The sequence below is a fragment of the Lepus europaeus genome, chromosome 5 (genome assembly GCF_033115175.1).
Source record: "Lepus europaeus isolate LE1 chromosome 5, mLepTim1.pri, whole genome shotgun sequence".
NCBI classification, from domain to species: domain Eukaryota; kingdom Metazoa; phylum Chordata; class Mammalia; order Lagomorpha; family Leporidae; genus Lepus; species Lepus europaeus.
The window spans coordinates 109908262-109935611 of record NC_084831.1 but is presented as its reverse complement, the minus strand read 5'-3'; the positions used below and the strand labels follow the sequence as shown (position 1 = coordinate 109935611).

Genomic DNA, 27350 nt, shown 5'->3' with positions numbered 1-27350 from the left:
GCAGCATTACCAGGCAGTCGATGGGAACGATGAGGAGCCCCTTCCCCCTACCTGTGGCAGGTCCAGGGTCTGTAAAGACAGCGCTTCCTCCCCCAGGCGCCGATAGGAATACACCTGTAGGTCAGAAACCGTCTCGAGCAACGGGCTGTTGAGCGTCTCCGGCAACAGCAAACTCAGGAGGCCCGCGGCCAGGCCGGTGGCTCCAAAGACAACGAAGGGTAGAGACCATTGCACGTATTTCTGAGGGATGAGGAGCAGGAGGAAAACACAATCCCAACGTTAGCAGCCTCCCAGCGGAGGGACAGCCCTGCTTCTCACCCACTGTTGCTCTGCTCATGGAGATTTATTCTGGGAAACTTAGGGGAGATTCCAGGCCTGGAGAGAGGGGACTGCATGAGCCACAGGCAGCAAGGGGAGGTGGTGCAGAAGCACAGGACTGATCTATGCACAGGCTGGGTGTTGGGGAAGAAGAGGCCGCGGCTGTGTCTGAGCAGAGCAGGCCAGCACAGAGCCAGGGTGCACAGGGAGTCTGGTGTCCAAGTGAGCAGCTTATAACATAGTGACTTTCACATATTCATCACTAGGAGACACTGCAAAATACTGATGGAGAACTTTAAAGTTCTCAACCTTGGACTTGGTCCAACTACTCCATGTAACTTGACCCTATAACTGATAGGCCCAGGGATGAAAGGTATAAAGACTCAGAAAGTGGCCTGGGTTGTGGTGCAGTGGGTTAGGCTGCCACTTGCAACACCAGCGTCCCACATTAGAGCACTGCCCCAAGTCCTGGGTGCTCTTCTTCTGATCCAGCTCCCTGCTAATGTACTTGGGAAAGCAGAGGAAGATTGCCACGTACCAGCCACCCATGGAAGACCTAGGCTGGCGTTCCAGGCTCCTGGCTTTGGCCTGGCCCTGCCCCAGCTGATACAGCCATTTGGAGAATGAATCAGTGGACAGAAGACTTCTGTCTCTCTGTCTCTTCCTCTCTGTAAATCTGCCTTTCAAATACATAAAACGAATCTGTAAAAAACTCTATCACACACGGCAGGCACTGGCACAGCAGTCAAGATGCCACTGGGATGCTCAAATCCCATAGTGGACTGCCTGGGTTCAAGTCCTGGCTCCACTTCGGATCCAATTTCCTGTTAATGCACACCCTGGGAGGTAGCCGGTGATGGCTCAAGTACTTCGGTCCCTGCCACCCACTATGGGAAACCTTGAGTTCCAGGCTCTCAGCACTGGCGTGGCCAGCCTCAGCTGTTGTGGGTGTTTGGAGAGGGAAGCCGCAGATGGGAGATCTATCTCTCTAACTTTCAAATAAGTAAATAACATTAATTAATTAGAAGTTAAAACAACAACCAAACTCTATCACATCTATTTGGCTTGTCTACTACTTAAATTGGATGCAGTAAAGGGCCAGTGTGCAAGCAAATGCTTCAGAGATCTGGAAGATAGTCTTAAGAAAATTTAAATATATCATCTCCCCTCAGACACTTTTTCCATGATTTTTCAAAAGTGGAGAGAGGATGAAGAGAAAGGAGAGAGGGTGAAGGTGTGAGAGGAGAAAGAGAATGGGGGTGGGGGAGGGAAGAGGCAGAGACCCTCTCATTTCCCGCCCCCTGCATGCAAACCCAGGTCCAGCTGTGTGGGTGTACAGCTGGAGCCAGGGGAGCACAACACTGCCCCCTCTTGCAAGCTTGGCAAGTGGTAGCAGGCATGGCGCTGGGCGCTGGGCAGCCAGCCAACCTCAGATATCTTTAGCAATAAACACCAAATGTCAGACACATTCTACAGAGTGAAACAGACAACTAATGCAGCCCCTTCACAGGGACCTACATGGAGTGCGAGATGCGGGCAGAAACTCAGGAAAGGCAGTGAACTGCCCTCGGAAACACACAGGCCACCAGGGCATCTCAGAGTCATGCCAGGAGGCGGCAACTGGAGCCGCCCGAGGATGGAGCGGCTGCCTCCACAACCGGTCCAAGGCCTCGCACCAAAGCTAGCCACCCTTCTAGTCCTGGCTGGCAAGGCATGCAGCAGGGTGCACAGGGCCCCCTGGGTTCCTTCACGGAACCTGAGCGTTTCAAGAATGGGAGGAGTTCAGGCTGTCATTTAGTCTCATCCCCTTTCTTTCAACTATGCCATTCAGATAATGTCAAAAAAAAAAAAAAAAAAAAAAGTGAACAAACACAGTCCTAGAACAGAAAACCAGGAGAAATACTCCAAAATGGTGTGCCTTTGGGGAGAGACTTCACCGCCATCTGCAGCGTGAGGATCGTGGGGACGGCACATAGCGAGTGCCAGGTGTGGTGCCCGTCACACAGCAGAGGCTGATGGGCCTCTACCAGAACTGGTTAGCTGATGAACGGGGGCAGGGAGGGAGCTCACTGGCATCAGCTGAACCTCCTCTGAACACGGTCAAGAAACCACCAGACCTGCTGGGGAGAAGCAGCCTAGGCAAGAGCTGAGGTTCCTAATCTAAAAGGCCCAGGTTCATGGTTGTGTCAGCCGATCAGAAACGGCATCTGTCATGACCTCTTTCCACTCACAAGCACAGCGTTTCCAAAGCAGAAGATTAAGAAAAACAAAACCAGGAGGTACAAACCAACCAGTGAGGGGACGAAGGGAGCAATGATGCCACCAACTCGGGAGAACATGGAGCAGGTCCCAAGCCCAACGTTCCTGGAAGACATGAGCAGACACAAAGTCAGTAAGTTCTAGGGGGCAACCAAGAGACCCTGGGGGGCTGGAGTTGTGGTACAATGGGTTAAACTACTAATGAGACATGTGCATCCCACAGTGGGGTGCCTGGTTCCAGTCCCAGTTGCTCTACTTCTGATCCAGCTCCCTGCTAATGCACCTGGGAGAGCAGCAGAAGGTGGCCAAGGTGCTTGGGCCTCTGCCACCCACGTGGGAGACCAGTATAGTGTTTTGAGTTCCTGGCTCTTAACTGCCCCAGCCGCACCTGTTAAGGGCATCTGGGGAGTGAAACGGTAGATGGAAGATCTTTCTCTCTGTCTTTGTCTCATCTTTCTATCACTCCACCTTTCAAATCAATCAATCATTAAAAAAAAAAATGGGCCTAGAATAAAACTAGGGTACTTCAAAAAGCACATGGAACATGGAATTATAAGATAAGTTTACTTTGGTGCAAGAAGATTTTGAACGCCATGCATAGTTTTTCTTTAATCACATAGTTCATGAACTGTCAGACGTACTCTTGTATATCTTAGAGGGGAAGCACAGGATCCCATGCAGCAGCGCTGCCCATTAGAACTTTCCATGAGGCTGAAAATGTTCTATAATTACACTATGCAGTATGGAAGCCACTAGACACATACAACTGCGGGTGTTTGACATGTGGCCTGTGAGGAGGAGGAAGTGCGTTTTTAATTAATTTAATTCTAATTAAACTTAAACAGCCACATGAGGCTCACTGGACAGCACATCTATAGAGGATGTTGCAAAAATGAGCATCTGAGCATTTCTTACCAAATGTCTCACAGGTCTCTGTCTCCTAGGTCTCCTATCAGTGAATGCAGCCACAGATACCAAGCTTTGTGATCTGAAAGGTCTGCCCATTTATTTAAACTCAACTAATCAACTACAGAAGGGTCAGGCAGATAGGAACTGACTGAAAAGGTATTTTCAGGAAATCCTTCGTAGGGAGTGTAGGCAGGAAAAGAGGGAAAACTGGGAGGCAGAAGTCACGGTTTTCAGCAGGGTGGCCACACGTCACTCTGTTATCCCAGCCTAATTGTTCATCTTGCCCATGCTTGCTCTCCAAAGTGTCCAGTTTAGATAAAATGGCCAATGGCAAGACAAAGTGGGTTGTAGGAACAACTAGGAAATGACCAGTCGCCGGCAACTGATCTTTTCTGGGAAATGGAATTTCAAATAAACAGGCAGCGAGACCCACAAGGCCTCCTGCACAGGGAAAGGAGAGGGAAGGACATATTTGGAAAGATCCTGAGAGACCTGGGAAACGGGTGCTGAGGATGGACCGGCCCAGCCCAGGAGGCAGCTCTGCAGACCATAGGCTGCACCCCACCCTCCAAATTTGATAGTGTGTTTTGTATTCAGATTATTTTATGAGGGGGAATTTAGCGTGGACTATGTCCTTTTCAATATAAGTACATCCTCCTCATTAAAAACCACATATTACACTAATATTTAAATGAAATATTCAATGAATATTGTATAAAATGATCTTTCAAAATTGTGTATATTTTGTGTTCAAATATCAGCTCTGTGAGAACAGGGACCTCTTTCCTTATCTTTTTATAAAAATATTTACAATTGTTTCTCAGCCTTTTGGCTAAGATCAAGTGTAAAAATATTTATTTATTTACTTGAAAGGCAGTTACACAGAGACAAAGAAAGACACAAGGAGAAATCTTACAATCCCTGGTTCACTCTTCATATGCCCACAACAGCCAGCGCTGGGCCAGGCTGAAGCCAAGAACTCCTTCTGTATCTCCCAGGTGGGTGCAGGGGCCCAAGGACTTGGGCCATCGTCCACTGCTTTCCCAAATGCCATCAGTAGGGAGCTGGATATGAAGCAGAGTAGCCAGGACTCAAACTGATGCCCATATGGGATGCTAGTGTTGCAGGCAGTGGCATAACCCATTGTGCCACAATGGCGGCCCCTCTTTGTCTTCTGTTACATGCCTGATGCTGGATGGGAGCTGAACCAATGAAATCCACGCAAATAAAACCAGCCCGGGAGCAGTGTCTGGCTGGTGGGCTGTGCCTAGTGGGAAGGGCTTCTCTTACGACTGAGGAAAGGGAGTGCAGCCCACAACAAAGCTCCAGTGCCTCGGCCAGGCGGGCAGAGAGCAGTCTGCAAAGGCAGCTGAGTCACAACAGCGTGCAGAGTCACTGCGGGCCCCGCCTGACTCCAGCTGGCCCCGGGGCGGGGACTGCGCCTCTGCTGATGCAAGCACCGTCCAGTTGTACGGGGCACACGTACCTGATGACGGTAGGGTAGAGCTCCGAGGTGTAGATATAGATGATGTTGAAGGCAGCGCTGATGGTCAGCTTCCCCAGCAGGGACAAGGAACGGCTGTTCACCACCGCGAACAGGCCTGTGTCTGCAGAGGGCAAAGACAGCCCCGGTGAGCTCGACAGAACCTCTCCTTTCAACCACATGCTGCACTGCGAAGCAGCCAGGGGCATCCGGTCCATCTCAAACAGCAAAGAGGTACTCCAGCTGTCTACCTGCTTGGATGGGTCAGAAATCACACACAGACGCACACACAGGTATTTCCTCTGTCTTTTGGTTACACCCATGAAGCCTTACATAGTGCCTGGCTTTCAGGGTCGTACTCACTCCTGAATGACAGAGCCCCCTGACACATTCTGTACTGTAGGAAAGTAAGCTTCCTGGAAATAGACAGAGGGAGAGAGGCAGCTCTCACCTACTGGCTCACTCCCCATAGGCCCACAACAGCTGGGGCTGGACCAGGCCCAATTCAGAAGCTGGAGTCTCAATCTGAGTCCCCCACATGGATGGCAGGGATCCAGCTACCGGAGCTATCACCTGCTGGCTTCCAGGGTGCTCATGAGCAGGGAGCTGGACTTGGGAGCAGAGCTGGGACTCAAAGATAGTCACTGCAATATGGGATGTGGGCCAAATGCTCACCCTATAAACAATGAACTTCTTGGAAATCCTTCCTCCTCAGCTTCTCACTTGACTTACAAATCAATATAACATGTGAGTTTCTTAATGTAATGCTTTGATATAAAATGCAAAAACATTTTATGCCAGTTCATTTCTTTATCAAAAATACCATCAATTATCATGTGGTTCTCTTCTTTATTAATATTATAGTCTCTGGGATTCCACAAAATGTAATTATCTTCCTTTCAAACACATTTAAACTGACTCTTTCAATAATTCGTTTTCCTCTACCTTCAAAATAACAATTTTCTCTTTGGAGAAATAATTCCCGTTGACTCCGCTGTACGGCCTCTCTTCACAATCAGACATCTCCAGTGAGTGACCACCACTCCACATCCTCAAATGCACCTGCCCTGGAACTCAGAACAATCTGCCTCTAACATCATCCTCTCCTGGAACTCAACACATTGTTCTCATCACAAAATGCAATTGCCTCACGACCTCCTTGACATCTGCACACACAGAACACTCTTGTCCTCTTCCGCCCACACAGCAGCTCAAATGAAACATCCTCTACTTCCTCTGACTTCCACTGGCCCGCTTTTCCAACCCATTCCACTGGCAAGCCTCAGAGAACTCCCTTGGGGTCACTTACTTTTCCAAAATACACCTGGAGCCATCTTAGGCAAGGCTGGTGCCCTGTTTGCATGTGTGTTCCTGACAGCACTGCACACCTCTGTTCTCTAAATACTTGTTGAACTAAGAAGCGGAAGAACAACAGGAAGGATTAATTATGTGGAAAGAACTGGTGCTCATCCTTCTGCCCTTGTGTGGAGAGAGACATACAAGAATATGCCCTGTCCCAGCACACAAGTGCCAACCTCTCCTGCTCACCATGAAACCAATCGTCATCTGCCTGAAAGACAGCCGCCCGGACACAGACACCCCAGCGCCAACGGACTCAACCTCGGGGGCGGCTTTCTCCTCTGCTGCCGTTTGGAAGAAACTGGCTCTTTTCAATTCTGAATATGTATTTCTAAGCCACATGTGCTTCCAGAAAAAGAATCAAGGCTTTCAGCAACTCCAAGACCAACTGTGGGACTTTTGAGGTCTAACAACTTTTTCCCTTAAACCAATGAGTGCAAAGTAATTTACTGATTATTTTTTCAGGAAACTGAGTCAGACAGGAAAAAGGTATTGGGGTAGCAATGAAACAAACACAAATGTGCACATTTGCTTGACTGCAAATGATCTCTGGCTTCCACAAGCACGGGAAGGCATCTTTCAAAAGCGCATGGCAGCACCTGACAGTATCTCGACAGGGTTAGAGGTTTGCCAGCCTGAAATTTAAATTCACATGGCAAGTCACGGGAAGCTCATCACTGGAACAGTCACAAGATCCAAAGCTGAAAGAAGGCTCCTGCGTGAGGCTTGGGGAACTTCCTGCCATAGCTCCCGTGGGGAGTCTGGCTCCCACCACCAGCCCACAGTTGCTCTCCTCAGGCTGACACCCCAGCTGATGCTCACACTTCTCCCTGTCTTCCAGACCCTCTGCAGTCACTGCTCAAACCAGGCAGAACGCCTGTCTTCCCCACGGCAGCCCACATCAATCTCAGACAGCTTTATCTATTAGAAAAGAATTTCTTATCCTTGGGAGACTTGCGCTCTGGAGCTGCTGGGCTGCTCATCATCTTGAGCTAGTACTTGGGATGGCTTTGCAGCCACTGGGCTGGTCCCTGGTTCATTATCTGAAAATTACATATTATTGGGAAATTCTCAACAACTTTTTCCCTTAAACCAATGAGTGCAAACTAAATTTACTGATTATTTTTTCAGGAAACTGAGTCAGACAGGAAAAAGGTATTGGGGTAGCAATGAAGCAAACACAAATGTGCACATTTGCTTGACTGCAAATGATCTCTGGCTTCCACAAGCATGGGAAAAAAAAAGTGATTTAAAAGGGTGAATTAAATCATCTTTTTTAAGAAAGAGAGTTCAATGTAAGAACTCATGGAAATTATAAACTTATTCCAATGATGTAACTACTAAGAATATAATGTTCAGAACTTGTTTTCTGGAAAATTTCTTAGTGCCTCTTTGGGAGTCACCAAAATAAAATGTCTTGGTATGACACAGACACATTTCACTGGCCCAAAACAGTGTTCAACTTGGTCACCCACTTCATTCATCAGGGAATCATAAGCAAATTTTATCTTTATAATTTAGTCATTTTAATTTATTTGAAAGGCAGAGTAGCAGCAGCAGCAGCGGCAACGAGAAAGAAATCTTCCATCTGCTGACTTACTCTCCAAATGCCCACAATAGCCAGAGCTCAGCCAGACTGAAGCCAGGAGCCCAGAACTCCATCTGTGTCTCCCACCTGGAAGGCACAGAGCCAAGTACTTGAGCCACCACCTTCTGCCTCCCATGGTGTGCATCAGCAGAAAGCTGGATTGGAAACAGGTGGGACTTGAACACCAGCACTCTGATATGGGATGCAGGCATCCCAAGGGGAGGCTTACCTGCTGCACCACAAGGCCTGCTCCTGTAAGTAAATCTTTATTTTTCATATGTTAAAAAAAATATTTAAGATACTGCTTCAAACATCCACATCCCATATCAGAGTGCCTGGGTTCAAGTCTGGGCTCCATTTCCAATTTTAGCTTCCTGGGTGGCAGCAGACATAACTCAAGTATTTGGATCCTCTGCCTCCCATGTCGAAGACCTGGATGGGGCTCCAGGCTCCCATCTACAACCTGACCCAAACCTGGCTGTTGAGGGCCTTTGGGAAGTGAACCAGCAGATGGAAGATCTCTCTCTCTCTGTCTCTTTCTCTTTCAAGTAAGTAAAACAAAATTAAAAAATATATATTTAGAGGAAAAAAAATTGTGCATCACATGAGTCTGCTAAGGTCATTCATTAATTCTAATAGATTTGTTTCTATATTCCTTAGGATTTTCTATGGAGATGACCATTCACAGTCTGGTGAATAAACACAGTTTTACTTCTGCTCCAATTCGGACATCTTTCATTTCTTTTTATGTCTTACTGCATTCTCTAGTGTATTCTGTACAATGTTCCGCAGAAGAGGTGAAAAGAGACACCCTTTTCCTCTTCCTGATCCTGAAGAATAAGCATCCAGGCTTTCACCATTAAGTGTAAGGTTAACTGGAGGTTTTCCTTTCACATCCGTTTTCGGATTAAGTAAATCCTCTTCCATTTCTAGTTGCTAATAGTGTTTATAATGAGTAACTGAATTCTGATGAGTGCTTTTTCTGCCTGCACTGAAATGATCAGATGACTTTTTTTCCCTTTTTATTTTTGATATGGTGAGTAACACTGATTGGCTTTTGAATATTATACCCACTTTCTATCTGTGGGATAACCCTTGCTTGGTCAGGATACAATGCGCTTTCTATGTGTGACTGCTAATGCTTTAAGAACTTTTCATCTATATTAATGAGGGGTATGAGTCTATACTTTCATTTTCTTGTAAAGTCTGTTTGGTTTAAGCATCAGAGTTCATGCTAACCTCACAGACTAAGCTGGGAGTTTTCTGTCCACTTATATTTTCTGGAGAAGTATACATAACTGGCATTACTTCTGTGTTTCACAGAATAACCATCTGGGCCTGGAATTCTCTTTCTGGGAATGCTCTAAACTATAATTCAATTTCTTTAATAAATATGAGGCTAGTCAGGTTTCTACTTGTTTTTGAGTAAGCTGATAGTTTCTGTCTTTCTAGGAATTTAATCCATTTTGCCTAAGTTGAATTTACTGGCATAACAATGTTCATAATATTTCCTTATTATGCTTAAACATTCCATAATGATGTCCCATCTTTACTCCTTCTATTGGTAATTTGTGTCTTCTCTCTTCTTTCCTTATTAGTTTGGTTACAGACTTTTAAATTTTATTGGTCTTAACAGGCTTTTGGTTTCACTGATTTTTCTCTATTGTTTTTCTGTTTTTATTCCATTGATTTTTTTGGCTCTTATATATTTATTAACATCTTTCTACTTGCATACATTTAATTTGCCAAACTTTTTTTTTAACTCACCCACTTTCTTAAGGTAGAAGCTTGGAATATTAATTCGATCACTTCCCTTTTTTCCTATATTTTTAGAAAATTGTATTCATTTTCCTTTATATTACTTTACCTGCATCCTATAAACGTTGATATGGTATACTTTAATTATTGGTCAATTATGAACATGTTTTTAGGAGAGTGCTGTTTTGTATCTAAGCAACTGGGGGTTTTCTAGACATCTTCGTTACTCACATCAACTTTAATTCCATTCCAGTCAAAGACTTTTTGTTTAAGTTTTCAGTCCTTCTAAATTATTGAAACTTGTTTTACGGCCATGAATATGGTCTCCACCGGCAAACAGCCTGCGTTTACTTCAAATGGAATGCATATTCTGCTGTTTCAGGGTAGAGGGTTCCACAATCAATTAAGTCACGATGGATGTGTATGCTCCTATGTTTTCAGTCTACTTTTTCTCACTCACTGAGAGAGAGAGGTCACAGGTATCCAACCAAAATTCTGGATTTGTCTGTCTCTTTAGTACCTGAAGCACTGTTTCACATACTTTCAATCAGTTATTAGAGGCAAACACATTTAGATTTGTGACAGCCCCTTGTTAACCGACCAGTTTCTTATCATGTATTCATATATTTGATCAAACTTGGGAGGAATTTGCTCATCATTTCTGCAAACACTTTTTTCTTAACTGCTTGTCCTGAGACTATAATTAGATACACTAGGCTGCTTAAATCACTGATACTTTCGTAGTTCTACCATCCAATCATTTTTTCCTGTTTCACTCTGAAGTTTCTTTTGTTAAATCATTAAGTTCACAGGCTTTTTCCTCTGCAGACAGTGCATACTGTCCAATATTTTTCATAATTGCATATTTCACTTCTACATGTTCCAGGCATATATATATATATATATATATATATATATATATATATATATTTTTTTTTTTTGACAGGCAGAGTGGACAGTGAGAGAGAGAGATAGAGAGAAAGGTCTTCCTTTTTGCCGTTGGTTCACCCTCCAATGGCCGCCGTGGTAGGCGCGCTGCTGCCGGTGCACCGCGCTGATCCAATGGCAGGAGCCAGGTGCTTCTCCTGGTCTCCCATGGGGTGCAGGGCCCAAGCACTTGGGCCATCCTCCACTGCCTTCCTGGGCCATAGCAGAGAGCTGGCCTGGAAGAGGGGCAACCGGGATATAATCCGGCGCCCCAACCGGGACTAGAACCGGCGTGCCGGCGCCGCAAGGCGGAGGATTTGCCTGTTAAGCCATGGCGCTGGCCTCCAGGCTTTTTTTTTTTTAAAGATTTACTTATTTATTTGAAACACAGAGTTACAGAGAGGCAGAGGCAGAGAGAGAAAGGTCTTCCATCAATGGCTGGAGCTGGGCCAATCCAAAGCCAGGAGCCAGGAGATTCTTCTAGGTCTCCCATGCAGGTACAGGGGCCCAAGCACTTGGGCCATCTTCCACTGCTTTCTCAGGCCATAGCAGAGAGCTGGATATCGGAAGTGGAACAGCCAGGGCTCGAACCTGTGTCCATATGGGATGCTGGCGCTACAGGCAGCAGTTTTATCTGATATGCCACAGCACCTCCCTCCAAGCATTTTTTAAATTATTTGTTTATGAGAGAGAGACAGAGAAGAGGGGGACACTCCCATTTAATGGTTCACTCCCCAACTGCCAGCCATGACTGAAGCAGGGAGATGGGAACTCAATCCTGGTCTTCCAAATGAGTCTGGCAGGAATGCAGCTTGAGCCAGGAAGTTGGAGCCTGCAGTCAAACCCAGGTACTCCACTGTGGGACACAGACATCCTCACCAGCATCTTAACTGCTAGGCCAAAAGCCTGCCCTTTATTTAACTTTTGCTCGTAAGACAGTAACTGTGCATCTTTATACAGTACAGTGTGATGTTCTGGCACATTTATACATTGTGCATGGATGGATGATTTCAGCATGACTGGCTGCTCACCATCTCAATCATTCATCATTTCTTTGTGAAGAGGACATTCAAAATCCTCTTTTCTGGTCTCTTGAAACCATGCAATATCTTATTGTTAATGCTAATCACCCTGGGTAAGAAAACACCTGAACTTACTCCTGTTTGGCTGTGCATTTTGTCTGCTTGTACAGTTGATTAAAGCAGGAAGAGTGTTGGTCTCCGTTAGTTCCAAGGCCTGAAGGTCAAGCTTCCACAGCAGTTCACTGTCACTTCTCATGTGGTACTGCCTGCCTTTTATTGTTCTCTTTGAAGCTCTAATTTCCCTCAGTAAATTGTAAGCTCTTTGAGGCCAGGGATTAGGTCTTGTTTATGTAGATAACCTTGTGTATCATGGACGCTAGGGAAATCAAACAAATAAAGAATGGGCAGGGGGCCGGCACTGTGGCTCAGTGGGTTAACGCCCTGGTCTGAAGCGCCGGCATCCCATATGGGCGCCAGTTCTAGTCCCGGCTGCTCCACTTTGACCAGCTCTCTGCTGTGGCCTGGGAAAGCAGTACAAGATGGCCCAAGTCCTTGGGCCCCTGCACCTGCATGGGAGACCTAGAGGAAGCTCCTGGCTCCTGGCTTTGGATTGGTGCAGCTCCGGCCATTGAAGCCAACTGGGGAGTGAACCATTGGATGGAAGACCTCTCTGCCTCTCCTCTTTCTATGTAACTCTGACTTTCAAATAAATTAATAAATCTTTAAAAAAAAAATGGGCAGATCAAGACTGAACAAACAAATGAGATCTAAAGGTTCCACTGGAGTGCAATCTAAGGACAGTCCCTTCAACTATGAAACTTGACCATCTAGACAGGTGCCATGACTTTCTGGAGTTCAGATTCTATGGGACCAAAACCTCACGAGCATCAGGCTAGTGCTACTCTGACAACATGCACTCTAAAGTCCTGGCCAATTCTCATTAGGCCTGCACACTGGATATTAAGAGTTGGCCTGAGGGATCAGTGCTGTGGCGTAGCAGGTAAAGCCGCCCACGGTGTGGGCATCCCATATGGGCGCCGGTTCAAGTCCTGGCTGCTTCACTTCTGATCCAGTTCTCTGCTATGGCCTGGAAAAGCAGTAGAAGATGGCCTGAGTCCTTGGCCCCTGCAACCACATGGGAGACCCGGAAGAAGCTCCTGGCTTCAGATAAGTGCAGCTCTCGCCATTGTGGCCAATTGGGGAGTGAACCAGCAGATGGAAGACCTCTCTCTCTCTGCCTCTCCTTCTCTGTCTGTGTAACTCTTTCAAATAAATAAATAAATCTTAAAAAAAAAAAAAAAACTGGCCCAGGCAGTGTCAATTCACTAAGACTAGTTTTATCATTTGCAGGTAATACAGTGGTTCTGAAACTCTAAGAGGGGAAAAGGGAGGCCTGAATCCCACATGTGCTACTTACTTGCTGTGTGACCTTGGACAAGTCTAGTTTCCTTATAAAAAGAGAACGTGTAACACTTTCTGCACATGAAGTGAATCCAACGCAGTGGACACTCAGTAAATGGAGGCTAGCACTGGAAGCTTAATTACAATCCTTCCAGAAAGGACAGAGATCATGTAAAATGTTCGACAACTCGTCTATGGAAGGAACATTAGTGGCCACCTGCTAACATCAATCCCAGAGAACACCAACATGAAGGCCTACAAGTAGGTACTGTGTGGGACACTCATCTAATACAATTTGAGTATCTCTTCTCCAAGATACTTGGAACCAGATACACTTTTCCAGTTACAGAATATTTGCATATATATGATGAGCTATCTTGGGGAAGGGACCTAAGTCTAAACACAAAATTCATTTATGTTTTATATATACCTTATATACATGGCCTGAAGGTGATTTTTAAAATTATTGTTTTCTATTTACTTGAGAAGCAGAGAGAGAGAGAGAGCAAGCTACCATCTGCTTGTTCAGTCCCCAAATGCTCACAATGGCTGTAGCTGCACTGTGGCTGAAGAGGGATCTAGGAACACAACCCAGGTCTCCCAAGGACCCACTAGTTGAGTCATCACCATTGCCTCCAAGGTCTGCGTCAGCAGGAAGCTGGAGTCTGGAGCCAAAGCCAGGAACTGAACCTGGGCACTCTGATGAGGAACGCAGGCGTGTGAGGCGCAAGGCTGAAGGCCTGCTCCATGGAGGTCATTTTAATACGGTATTTTCGGTACAGCTGCATTTTTACTGTGACCACACATGAGGGCTGATGTGGCCCCTTCCACTTCTGATATCACGTCAGTGCTCAAAGGGTCTTGGATTTGGAGCATTCTGAAACTCAGATTTTTGGATTAGGAATGTTGATGAATGCCAAACAATTTATTTTCTAGCTTACTGACTGTTTCTCTTAGAGCTACACTGTCGCAGAAGTCACAATGCCTCCAGACACAGAGAACCTAAATCATATAGAGATGCTAAAATAAGTTGGGGTGCAAGCATTATGACAGAGCTACTTAAGGTGCTGCTTGGAATCCCACATCCTGTATCAGGATGCCTGGGATGGAGTCCCACTTCCACCACTGATCCAGCTTCCTGCTAAGGCACTTGGGGGCAACAAATGATGACTCAAGTACCTGAGTCCCTGCTACTCACATGGGAGACCTGGATGGAGTTCCTGGCTCCTGGCTTCAGCCTGGCCACACCCCAGACATTGCAGGCATTTGAAGACTGAACCAGTAGATGGAAGATCTCTGTCTCTCTGCCCTTCAAATTAAAAAAAATGAATAGAAATGGTAGGCAGAATAACAAATAACAGTGAGTTAGCAGAAAGGAGAGAATTAAAGTGTGTTTAGTGAGAAAAACTGAAAACAAACAAGGACAAAAAGCAATGAGAAAATGAGTGGCCTCTAAGCCATTAACAGAATTTGTTGACCTCCAGGTCTTTTTCTTAATATGCATTATTAGAACTTTCATAACACACAGAGCAAAGTTTTGAAAATACAGATTTAAATATTTTTAAAGGTAATATAAATGATTTAAAGATAGTGCAAAGAAGAAAATTTTTTTTAGCTGAAAGAGGAGAAAATTCAGGACAAGCTAGAAGCCTCTCTATAAGTATGGAAAGGATTATGCAAAAAAAAAAAAAAAAGGATGTGTGTGACCATCTGTTCTCCATGTTCAGTAATGACTCAAATGAGGGGAAATGGGCTCAACTGCAGTGGCCGAGGATCACTCTAGCAGTAATGGCCATTAAAGCAGAAATCATTTACGAAGGGACATCATGGCACTTCTCTCCCTGGAAATCTTTAGAAACAGACTAGACACCCACTTTATCTACATGTAATGGAGGCATCATATTCCCACGGCACATCTGTGGTGTGTGAGACGCTCTGCTCTGCTGCTTCTCACAGCGCCCAGCAAGGGGCACAATCAACAAAGAGTTCAAGCTGCTCTCTTAGCACAGCCTGGAACCAAGCAGAGAGGTGCCTGTCTACATAGTGATCAGACATCTGCACTGCATTATTTTTATTTATAATAAGAGATAATTTCAAGAAAGGGCCATGAGTAGAGTCCTAGGGTGCAAGAGTGGAAAGGAGGAAAGATGTTAATTGGCCTGGGTGGGGAGGTGTGACAAGTAACAGGTGTGTTGTGAATAACAACAAAGTTTTTCCCTTTGAGGTGACAGATGGCACTGGACTGCTGATGCTGGAAACCACTGGATTCCCAAGGTGCATATGCAAAACCACCTGGGCTGAATATCAAGCTATACCATCCTCTTGTCCCAGACACACAACTGCATCCCTTGCTCCAGAACCCCCTGGCTGGGCAACAGCTGAGGGCTTTCTCCTTCCCCTGGCACTAGCATAGACACTAGTGTGCTAACAGAATAAGAAATGGGCAAACTGGCTCAGTTCTCCAGCCTCTGTGATTCCACAGAAATCACTGTCAGGCTGTTCTAGATACTAGCTACACTCTCTAACCAGTGAACAATCAATCTGGACTCTGGACTCACAGCACGAACTGCAGGCAGCACCCAGCAGCAGAGCAGGTACCCCGAGGGCATCCAAACAAGGAGAACACGCAGCCGGGTCTCCAACAGGATAGTGGTACAACCAAGCCTCAAGGAGAAGCAATTTACCAAAGCAGCATTTAAAACACGACATTCTCTGATGGGAACGGAATTCTTCATGCATTTTCAGTAGTCACCAGAACGTTCTGAAGAATCACCTCAATGATTCCCATCTGGACAGTAGGACCCTTAGTAGAGCCCTAAGAAGACCCATACACCCCCAAAATGAAAAATCAGTACCAAAATCATAGCTCCTAATGTAACAGCTGGCATGCAAAAAAAAGGTTAAAAATCAGTAGTATCTACAGAATTTTTGTATAGGGACAGTAATCAGGTTAGATGAGGCTGCCAAAGGGACCTTCCTGGAAGCTGTGTTTACACAGCAATGCTACAAATATTTAAGGGTACTTCTAAAAGCTCATGGCAAAGTGGGAATTACAAGATTATTCTGGTGCAAAAAATTGAAATCCATGTGTATAAAATGCATACTATGAAACAAGTATGCATGGGATTTCCAAAAATTTTTTGCACCAAAATAAACTTATCTTTTAATTCCATTTTCCACAAACTGTTTGAAATATCCTCATTTAAGAATACCAACGGTGTCTAAGATGTTTCATTCACCTTTTCTGTAAGACAGAGAATAACCACTGTTACCAACAGCGACTATCGCTCTTGGTTGCTGTTGTTTTTACTGAGGTGCCTTGAGAGTTCTGATGGAGGTACTGAGAGGCGCCAGGTCACCTTTGAGAACCAGTGGCTCTGATTTCCAATCTTCAATTGGCTGGGATGAGGAGTGCAATCTGCAGCCTTGGATGGAGTTTCTCTGCACAGAACCAACAGGTCCTCCTCGTTATCAAATCAACAACTCTAACATCACCAGTCCTGCATCCCAGCCACCCCAGATGGTAGCTTAATAGGCTGAAAGAATTAATAGTGCACCTCTAAGCACATTATTCACCCAGAGAATAGTTTAGGCAATGGAAAGAATCTGGCCCATTATAGCCCACACAATTGCTAAATAATATGCAATCACAGAAATGAAGCATGGCATATGGTAATCTCTCCACTATACTGAGCTTCATTATAATAAAGTGCTGTTCAAAACCCTGGTAGAAATTTGAAAGACATACCTTTCTTTTCTGGAAGAAACATTACAATAAGACAAGCCAATCCTGCCAGACACAGAAACGCTGCTAATGTTCTCTTCCGACCAAACCTAAATAATAGAAAAAAATACCAGACATCTCTTAAGAATCTTCTAAATCCATCTACTCCCCACTCCCAACCTTATATTTAAACACCCTCAGTTTCATTAAATGCACTGATCTTTTCTAAAGGAGTGGGTAGCAAATGTGCCTCATCAGGAGTCTGGCAACACCAGCATAAAACAAAGGCAAACTGGCTGGATGGCAGGCTCACGTGATGTGTACAGACAGGAGGCAGAGTAGTCCTATTTCCATGAATGTTTACTATGTTCCTGGCTCTGTTTTAAGTGTTTTCCACAAATCATTTTATTTCATCATAATAATAAGCCTGTGGGCATGTACTGTTATATTCCTCAACTTCTAGCTCTTTCATTTTCTGGTTACCTCAATCTTATGCAGTTAAGAGTTTTAAACACTATACAATTTTCTTTTCTCTCTCTTTCTTGAAAACATAAACAGAAAACACTTCTTGCCAATTAGAATCAAGTGCAAGACACATATAGCGCACTTTGAGGGAAGTCATTTTCAAGGGAAGAGCTCTAGACTTGGAAGGAAGAAGTCAGCATTAACAAATCTCCCTTCTTAGGTCTGCAGCACACAAGGTGCTCTGCTGGGGCTTCAGTCTTCACTGTCATATGGGTGACAATTTTTCCAGGGGAATTTCTAAGCCCTAGTTGGAAGATAAGGATGAGTGGAAGCTTACAGAGGAACTTGTCAAAATCATAAAACTAACACATGGCTAAGACAGGACCTGAATTCAGGTATGTCTGTCTCATAGCTAGTGGCAGCTGGTGGGAGACAGAAAAGGTCTAAATCTCTTTCAAGTCATTATTTTTAATCTGTCAGTACCAAATGCCTTCCAAGAGCCATGTTCCACAGGGGAGATGCAAAGATGCACAGGTCCACCCCCATGGTTAGATGCAGTCAGAGGCATCCACAGGAAGCTACAGCAGCACAAAGGCATGATGCTAGCACAACAATACATGGAAAGCTGGGGAAAGACTTCAAACTATGATGTCTAATCCAGCTCTCAGACCATGATGAGAGCAAGAGGAAGCCAGCAAGAGAGGAGTCAGCAGAAGCAATGGGATGACTTCCTGGGCGAAAACCCCTGCATTTATCAGAATTCAAACCCACCCTTCAAAATGCTCTAAGTTAAAAGCATGACTACAGCCCTGAGCATGATACTAAAGGAAGCCTGCTTTTAGTTACGATGATGATTTCTGGAGAATGAGAAATGGCACAGTCCAGCTGATTCTCAGCTCACACGGGACGGGATCTTTAATAAGTGATGTAAAAACATTTAAAGAAAGCATGCTTTTTTTTTTTTTTTTTTTTTTTTGACAGGCAGAGTGGACAGTGAGAGAGAGAGAGAGAGAGAGAGAGAGAGAGAAAGGTCTTCCTTTACCATTGGTTCACCCTCCAATGGCTGCTGCGGCCGGCGCACTGCGCTGATCTGAAGGCAGGAGCCAGGTGCTTCTCCTGGTCTCCCATTTGGGTGCAGGGCCCAAGCACTTGGGCCATCCTCCACTGCACTCCCGAGCCACAGCAGAGAGCTGGACTGGAAGAGGGGCAACCGGGACAGAATCCGGCACCCTGACAGGGACTAGAACCTGGTGTGCCGGCACTGCAGGCAGAGGATTAGCCTAGTGAGGTGAGGCGCCAGCCTGTATGAAATAACTTTCAAAATGTGTTCTGAAACTGTGTCCACAGAACCTGAACAGCAAAAGCAGGATATATTCTTTCCCTTCACAAATTAAAGTGGACCTTAGGAGATAAGGAAAGTCTAACGCATCCGATTCTTTGTCTTCTGGTGGAAATTCCTGAATACTGCTCATGTAGTTTACGGGGTTCTGTGCTTCTAGAGCTATAACCCCATCTCTTGTGACTAACAAACTAGACACAGACATCTCAGTAATCCTCAGGTGGTAAAGACTTTCAGTATTGGCTTGCAACCTATATAAAAACTCATACACATAAAATGCAAGAAATACTGCACTAAAAATGAATTCTAATTGTATTTGGTCTTAAAGCAACTCTGTAATCACCAGGGTGATTAGCAGATACTGTATACACAAACAGTACCGTTTAGATACTTATGTAAATTACAGGCATGATATGCTCTGCAGCCAGTGTGCTCCCACGTGCCTGGGCACAACTTCATACGCATCCATACTCACCACTTTTGGTTAATCAAGTAGATGCAGAGAGGATAAGATGGGATCTCTATGAGGCCAGACAGGGCCAGGTTGGCATAAATACTTCCACCAAGATCACCCGCACTTAGTGTTAGGCCATAATACACCAAGCTGCACACAAACCTGCAATTGGGAACCAAGGGACCAGGGGATAAAAAACAAGGACAACAGAAAAAGCACATTAGGAGTTACCAGAGAAGATTTGAATAGCACTGTTCAGTACAATACAATCTGCTCTAAATAATTCTGAGTCTCCCACTAGCCCTTCAGTCTTAACCTGAATTTCTATAGTAGGAAGAAACAAAAACAATATGAGGCCTTAGAAATGATTCATGTCTACATGTTATATGAAGCAAATGACCGTCAGCTTTGGCAGCAGGAAAGATATTGTTTCGGGTTTCTCGAGCTTTTTGCACTTAATAGAAGACAATGACCCTATTCTTACTTTGTTTAATTCAACAACCTATGGAACACTTGCCTAAGGCAGTTGTGATATTATCAAGATGACTCTAGAAAAGAACTCCCATGGAGAAAGCCAACAGAGGATGGCATTGAGAACAGAGACAGATCTTCAGAGGGACACCTACAGGCCAGTCACTTCCCAGCCCTCATCTTAACCCCATCCTGCATTCACAGCAGGTGCACATGCTATGAACACCCAGAACAAGGAAGGAAAGATAGGGCACAGCAGAGGCAGGATGCTCCAGAGGAAGACCAACTGAGGAAAGCCCTCTGGAAAGCCGTTACTTTATTTAAGCACCTTGCTCCTGAAACAAGCACTCTGGGGTCACCTCATGGGTGGCAGGCACTGTGCTGGACACTTGGCCTATCTCTTGCAGCCCAGAAGCAAAGAACCTAAGAACTAATGGCAATCAAAGTGCCAGCTCGCAGCACCCAATCAGGGCTTTCTCAACCAGAGTGAAGGTGGTACTAGAAACTTCTGTGCTGAGCAAATTGAAGTATTACAACAAAATGAAACAGAACAGGACAAAGAAAAATAAAACTCTGGAACTGGGATTTTCTAGGACACAAATACATTTGATGAATCACAAATTCTTAATAAAATGCTTGGGCCTGGTTAAGCTGATCAGTTTTTCTGCCTTTGCAATTTCTGACCAGTGTTTATTAAAGGGAGATTCTTGTTGTTAACCATTATTTTTCCTTAGAAAAGTCTGACGAGCTGCAGTTAGGACAAGATCAAACAGGAAAGAGAAAGCTTCATGCCTGCTTCTGCCAAAACACTGGAGTAGGCCACATTCTCCAGGCTACAGGAATGGGCCATGGCAATGGGAGGGAAGGTTGGGGAAGAGGGAAGAAGGACCCCTGGAGCTGGTCTGGTGAGCAGCTCACCCCTCCCCAGCAAATGAGCCAGGAACAGCAACTACTTCCCATTACTTCTTACTGGGGTAAAGCTGCCGTCTGTGCACGAAGCAGCACAAGCAGTACTGTAGCCAGACTACCAGGCTATCCTATGTTAGGATGCAAGGTGCAGTCAGTACTCTGTTCTCTCTGTCCTCAGGTCCCTTGCATGTAAGTAGCAGGCCAAGCAAATTTAGGTCCATGTGGTTTCCTAAAATAGTCTGAAAATCCTTTGTATCTGCAACAGACACCCTCTTCTACATGATGCTATTTCGTAAGGAGCTGTCTGTGCTCATGCGACTCTACCAGCAGTGAAAACAGAAACTCCAATGAAATAATTCCAGCCATGGAAACACACACTCCTATTTAAATCAAGTTGTGATGGTATCAAATCAGGGAAAGAACAAAACTAGTTCAGGACAAGATTGAATTCACCCACCAGCTGGCAGTGAGAGAGCATGAGGCCCGGTGGGGGCCATGGTCCCCAAGGCTGGGGCCGTGGTCTGCAACTTGCCTTCATGGCAGAGGTGGTTTCTGGCATCCACAATTACAGCTATTAAAATCACTTCAGTCCTCTTTATGTGCCCCCAAACACAATTAAAATGCTTGTGTTACATTTAACCGTATAGTTAGGGCATCCAGGAACTATGTAGAAGGCACTGCTGGGGAAACAAGCTCAGGAGCAGAAGCTAACCACGGAGGTGTAACTGTGCTCCCCAGTTAGGGCTTTCTTCACTGACAGGTCCACAGGAAAGGCTGCAGAATTTCACAGCCTCTTCAAAAGGAAAGGCAACATGTAGAACGCCATCGTCTCTACTGGCGTGTGTTTTAACACCCTGAGCCCATGGGAAGAAGTTATTTGAGCAGACTTGCTTTGAATAAGATAAACAGGGAGTCTTCCTGGCCCCAAGTCTAATGTTTTTCATCTGCTGAAGGCCAGAACCCAGAGTTCAATACACCTGATAAAAATGAAAGACTTAAAAATAGACAGTACCATCTCCAACAAGCAGGAGCTTCTTCAAGGCAGAGTGTGACTGTCTAATGTGATATGCTAATGCAGCCTCACTGAGACTTGGTACCTCAATTTATTTTGTGTCTGCTTTTAAATAGGTAGATCTCAAGTTGGTAGTTCCTATGCTATGTTGCTGGCTTTTGAAGATCGTCTTCATCCCCAAACCTCAAGCTTGGGTCCATTATTCCACATGCACTATGCATCAGTGATATTCCCAGCCCTACGCTGGTTCTGTAGGGGAAGGAGAAGTTGGTGGCCACACAGGTGGCAGCCAGGGCTTGAGTAGGAAAAGAGAGTGATGATACAGAAAAACACTTTTGGGGCCAGCGCTGTGGCATAGTGGATAAAGCTGCCACTTGCAGTGTCGGCATCCCATATGGGCGCCAGTTCGAGTTCTGGCTGCTCCACTTCTGACCCAGCTCTCTGCTATGGCCTGGGAAAGCACTAGAAGATGGCCCAAGCCCTTGGGCCCCTGCACCTGTGTGGGAAGACCCAGAGGAAGCTGGCTTCGGATCAGCGCAGCTCTGGCCATTGCAGCCAATTGGGGAGTGAACCAGCGGATGGAAGACCTCTCCTCTCTCTCTCTGCCTCTCCTTCTCTCTCTGTGTAACTCTTTCAAATAAATAAATAAATCTTAAAAAAAAAAAAAAAAGAAAAACATCTTTGCAGATTCTTGTTATGAAGCTACTGGTTCCTTTTTTAAGCTTTATACATAAGATCACTTTCAAGGCCGGCACTGTGGCTTAACAGGCTAATCCTCCGCCTTGCGGCGCCAGCACACGGGGTTCTAGTCCTGGTTGGGGCGCCGGATTCTATCCCGGTTGCCCCTCTTCCAGGCCAGCTCTCTGCTATGGCCCAGGAAGGCAGTGGAGGATGGCCCAAGTCCTTGGGCCCTGAACCTGCATGGGAGACCAGGAGAAGCACCTGGCTCCTGGCTTCGGATCAGCACGATGCGCCGGCCGCAGCGGCCATTGGAGGGTGAACCAATGGCAAAAAGGAAGACCTTTCTCTCTGTCTCTCTCTCTCACTATCCACTCTGCCTGTCAAAAAAAAAAAAAAAAAAAAAAAGATCACTTTCAAATAAAATCATTTTCCTTTTATCCACACATGAAAACATGTTTCCATACAGCCTTTATGGCGAACACAGGTAAATCATACGACAACTGGGCCAGAGGGTGCGATGCTCCTGCTAGTACTGCTAGTAATGCTGATGGCACCTTAGGACAATGGGCAATATTAAAACACACGCACAAAGGCTGGAGCTGTGGCCCAGCAGGTTAAGCCAGGGCCTGCGATGCTGGCACCCCATATTGAATTCCCAGTTCAAGTCCTGGCTGCTGCACCTGCAAGCCAGCTCCCTGCTAATGTGCCTGATGAAAGCAGATGATGGCCCAAGTACTTGGGCATCTGACATTCACGTGGGAGACTCAGATGAAGTTCTAGGTCCCTGGCTTTGGCCTGGCCTGGTTCCAGCTGTTGTGGTCATTTAGGGAGTGAACCATTGGATGTTTTTCTGTCTCTCCCCCTTCTCTGTCACTCTCCGTTTTGAATAATTAAATCAATAAATCTTTAAAAACAAAAAAAGTATGTACAAGTACCCAAGATATGGAAACAACCTAAACATCCAACAGTGTAAGAATGGAAAAAGAAAATTGTACTGTATATGGAGACTTCTTCAGAAAATGTGTGGTGAAATGGAATTGTAAGGCAAGTTTGTCTTGGTGTAAAAAATTTTGAAATCCATGAGTAATTTTTCAGAATATGCATTTTCCATGACTTTCTGAAGACCCTTCATATATGCAATGGAATATTACTCAGCCTTAAAAAGGATCTTGACTTCTGGCACCATATGAATGGACCTGTAGAGTATTATGCTAAGTGAGATAAGCCAGACACAGATAGAAAAATGTCACAGCATGTCATTTATGCATGAATATTTTATATACATATGTGTTATGTATATATATATTGTGTATGTGTGTGTATATATATATATATATAGAGAGAGAGAGAGAGAGAGAGAGAGAGACAGGTTAAATACAGAGACAGAGGATGAAACAGAATCACCATTACCATGAGAAGAAGAGGGGAGAAAATGGGGATTGAGGTATAAGCCAAAAGATGCAAAGTAGCAGATGTTCAAAAGAGGCAAATAGAGAGATCTACTGAACAGTTTAAGAACTAGATTTACTAAACTTATAAGATATTAGGGATATCTGATAAGAAGATTTTTACCTGTTCTTGTCACACACAGATTTAATTGAGACAATAGGTATGCTAATCTAGGTTCACCATATATCTTTATGTATCCCATAATATGTTGTAAACCTCATATATATATATACAAAATTGAGTTAAATCAAAAATTGGATGTTATATTTTTCTGAAATAAAAAGATTTGGGAAAACAGTCTTAACACCATGTTAACTATGCCAATAAAATTTTATTTGAAAAAATTATGTGAAATTCACACCCTGGATGAGCCCATCCATTTTTCCCCTTCCTACAACTTCATCCTATAAATAGAATCCTCTTGAATCACTGAATGAAACTTCCGGGAACACTGAGAGCATTTTGAGACAGGAAGGAAACGCTAATAAACAACTAGAAAATCAGGGTCAGAGAGTGATAATCATTACTGGCCGATCTGCACACATGACTCAGGCCCACAACCTCGAACTCCAGGGAGGCCCATTGTGCCAGGGACAGCCCTGGGCCCACCGCTGTGAGCTGCTGAGCAGGGTGCCACACAGGATGCAGCACACAACTGCTCCTTACCAAAGTCAAACACAGGGATTTCCAGGTCCTTTCTAGAAACTCTTCTGTCTCTGGATGCTTGCTGGCTTCCCCTCCTTGTCGGGGAGACGGGGAGACTTGAGCATTTACAGTGAATGCCCCAAGAGCATTATGTGCTTCTGATGTCTACTGGCAAAGGCTCAGCAAAGCTACCAGAAGACAGGACCATCTCCTGCTCGCCAGGGCAGTGCTATGAAAGCAAGGGCGGGCAGGATACCAGGTGCTCAGGACAGGAGCCTTGTTGCTGGGAAACAAACTCAGGTGGACAAAAGAGCGAACCTTTTCTGTAACCAAGAAGGAAGAGCTTATCCCTACGGCTTTAGCAACTTGAGCTGAAGTTCCGGAACACAACGCCCCTGAGGGGAATTACCAGATGAACATCAGGATGAGGGTGTGTCCCAAGAGGACCCGGTAGCGGAACAGATCCAGAAAACTCCCAGTCTCCCTGCAGCTCCTGCTGGCTGGGTGTGTCAGTGAGAACGCACACTTGAGCCTGCGGTTCCTCTTGGCGATGAGGTACAGTGCCTCTTCAGCCTCACTCAGTCGACCCTGGGAGTATAACCAACGAGGTGATTCAGGAATGAATCTGAAAGAGACGTCATCAAAGGCTGTGTATTCATACAGGCAGCGTGCACAGCAAGACATGAATCACTCCCCCACTGGATTCTGTGTTGAGTTTACACTGACTCAAGGCAATGCGGGGTGGGGCGGGAGGGGGGAGGGGGGAGAAGAGAAGGGAGGGGAGGGGAGGAGAGAAGAGGGGAGGGGAGGGGAGAGGGGAGAAGAAACAGTTTCTTTCAACACCATACCAATGTTAAATGGTGGTTTATCAGTGGAAACCAAAGACATGCTTTCAAAATAGCAGTAAATAGTGATCAGCATGTATTTGTTTTTAAAAGCAAATTTTAATATGGAAATGGCAAGTTGACAGTAGAAATGCAAAGTCTTCCTACAACATGGGTCAGAGATACGACTCTAAAGCCTAGCCCAGTGTTGTTAGACGAATACAGTCCATATTTGAGGGTTTTCAAGTTCCTAAAAAGTCTTACACGAATACAGAAATCTGTGTTACCTCACCAAAATAACAAAATGTTTTAAAAGTGATTGTTTTTTAACATACAGATACGTTATTTAGGACGTAAGGGTTATTTTGAGCCTATATGTAAAAATGAAAATGGGTGGATATTTAGCATACCAGTTAAGACACATATCCCATTTCAGAGTGCTTGGGTTCCAGCCTCAGGTCTGCTTCCAATTCCAGCTTCCTGCTAACGCACACGCTGGGAGGCAGGAGGTGAGGGCTCAGGCACTTGTCTCCCTGCCATTCACATGGGAGACCTGGACTGAGTCCTGCGTTCCTCGCTTCTGCATGGCCCAGCCCTGGCTGTTATGGGAATTTGGGGAATAAACCAGTAGATGAGAGATGTCTCTGTCTCTTGTCCTCTCAAAAAGTTTTTTTTTTTTTTTTAATTTTAAAGACCCTGTAAAAAAAATTAAATTTCTTGCATATTAGCTACTTGTGAGTATATACTACTCCCAAACATTCAAATCACCTGACATACTACTCAAGTTAACATGTCCTGAACTCTGGAAGGATAACAATTATCATTTGGTTAAATTCTAGTTACAAAGCAACAGCTACTGCTTAATAAAGGCAGCATTAAACGCGTCCATTGCCACTGATATTCTGGTTTTAGGACTTCAATATTATGTATCTTTTCCTCTCACCATTTAACATTTTCAAGGGGCTACTCAAAGACAAAACCAAGGCAGAAACATGGAAGCCATGTTTACGTTTTTATCTAATTGGGTATGGTCCACCTAAAGCCAAACCTGGATGAGTGAAGCTGGTGACTTGAGGTGCTTTTTAAAGTTCCCTGTGCCTTTCAATACAGATAATGAATCAGCAACAACCCTTCAGGGTTTGGAACTTTAATGGGCAGCCAGTCTGTTAAAACTGGGAGCTCCTAGACAGCAACAGGCTGTTTGCTCCACAATTGCATTTCCCCAGGACCGAGGCCCAGGCCTTTGTCGAGTATTCCCATTGTGTACAGAGCAGTGTAATAGGTGCTGAGATGAAACACACTGGAAATAAAAAGGCAGGAATTTGCTTAGCAGTTCTGCTACCAAGAAAGAAAATATTTATGTATATAAACATACAACACCTGACTGTCGACTCAAGCAGGAACAAAGGCTATCTGGAATATCCTGAATCCCTTAATCTACTTCTTCATTACTATCCGATTATTATTTCCAGTATCCAAGTCAATGGTCTAGCAAACCACTGTTCTGCTGGAGGCCTGGTCTGTTGCCCTCCAGTTGGATCGGTGGCCCACCCACAGGGCCAGATGTGCACTGCAAGGTAAGACCACCGGATTAAGTACAGAGGAAAAGAAGGTAAAAGAAGACAGCTCCATGAACAGGTAGAGAAGGCGTATGAGGATGAAGAGCGGATGTGCACAGCACTGGGATGAGGAAGACAGACCACACAGGAGCGGTCCTCCCTGCTGGGCAGAGCAGCACTTCCCCTCCGCTTCCGCCACTGTGTGCCTTCAGAATTAGTTGTAAGCAGCAACAATGAATGACTTTTAAAACTTTATAAATCATTTCTAACAGTGGCATTTGAGAGATATTCAAGTGTAACTCAATCGTGCAAACATAGGACCTTGTTTTCTCAGCATTTTGATAGATCAATCAGCTTACTTGTGCCACGGATGATCTTATTGGATTGAGAAAAAATAAGCTCCATCACACACAGATGGTACATACCAAATAGTCAGACACGTGTTTAAGTGAAAATGCAGACCTTGGAACATGCTGTCCTCTAGGTAGTGGAGTGGCTGGTCCTCTGTGCCACAGCCACCTCTGGAAGCTAAAGCGCCAATTTAACAAAGCCGCCTCTGCTCAAAAATGTTCCGTGAACGTCACTAACAGCGGCAAATCTTTGTAAATTAAGGGGGCACTGGTTTTCCAAAAAGTGTAACACTACTCAAATTCAAGCACTGTGAAAACAAGCAATTTGTAAGCTCAGTAAAAATGTTTTTGGTAAACCAAAGGTATGACTCTAAACAACGTGACTTCGTCTTATGTTGCTGTGGCAAACTCTGAAAGTAATTCCAAATATTTTTGTGCCAACAT

The 27350-nt window shown here is 44.9% G+C and overlaps 1 protein-coding gene across 3 annotated transcripts in view; it reads right to left on the bottom strand.

Moving 5' to 3' along the window:
• The window catches only part of SLC22A15 (solute carrier family 22 member 15), an 85968-nt gene that overhangs the window by 2044 nt on the left and 56574 nt on the right, over nucleotides 1-27350 (bottom strand). For 2 of the 3 annotated variants that reach the window (XM_062192031.1, XM_062192033.1), the window contains 6 exons: nucleotides 24583-24798; nucleotides 19028-19168; nucleotides 16773-16858; nucleotides 4973-5093; nucleotides 2610-2682; nucleotides 52-240 (listed from right to left, as the gene is read on the bottom strand). In XM_062192031.1, the coding sequence (XP_062048015.1) occupies nucleotides 52-240; nucleotides 2610-2682; nucleotides 4973-5093; nucleotides 16773-16858; nucleotides 19028-19168; nucleotides 24583-24798 (826 nt within the window). Of the gene's footprint in view, nucleotides 1-51; nucleotides 241-2605; nucleotides 2683-4972; nucleotides 5094-16772; nucleotides 16859-19027; nucleotides 19169-24582; nucleotides 24799-27350 lie in introns of all 3 variants that reach the window. The other variant, XR_009865958.1, reaches the window with a different exon arrangement.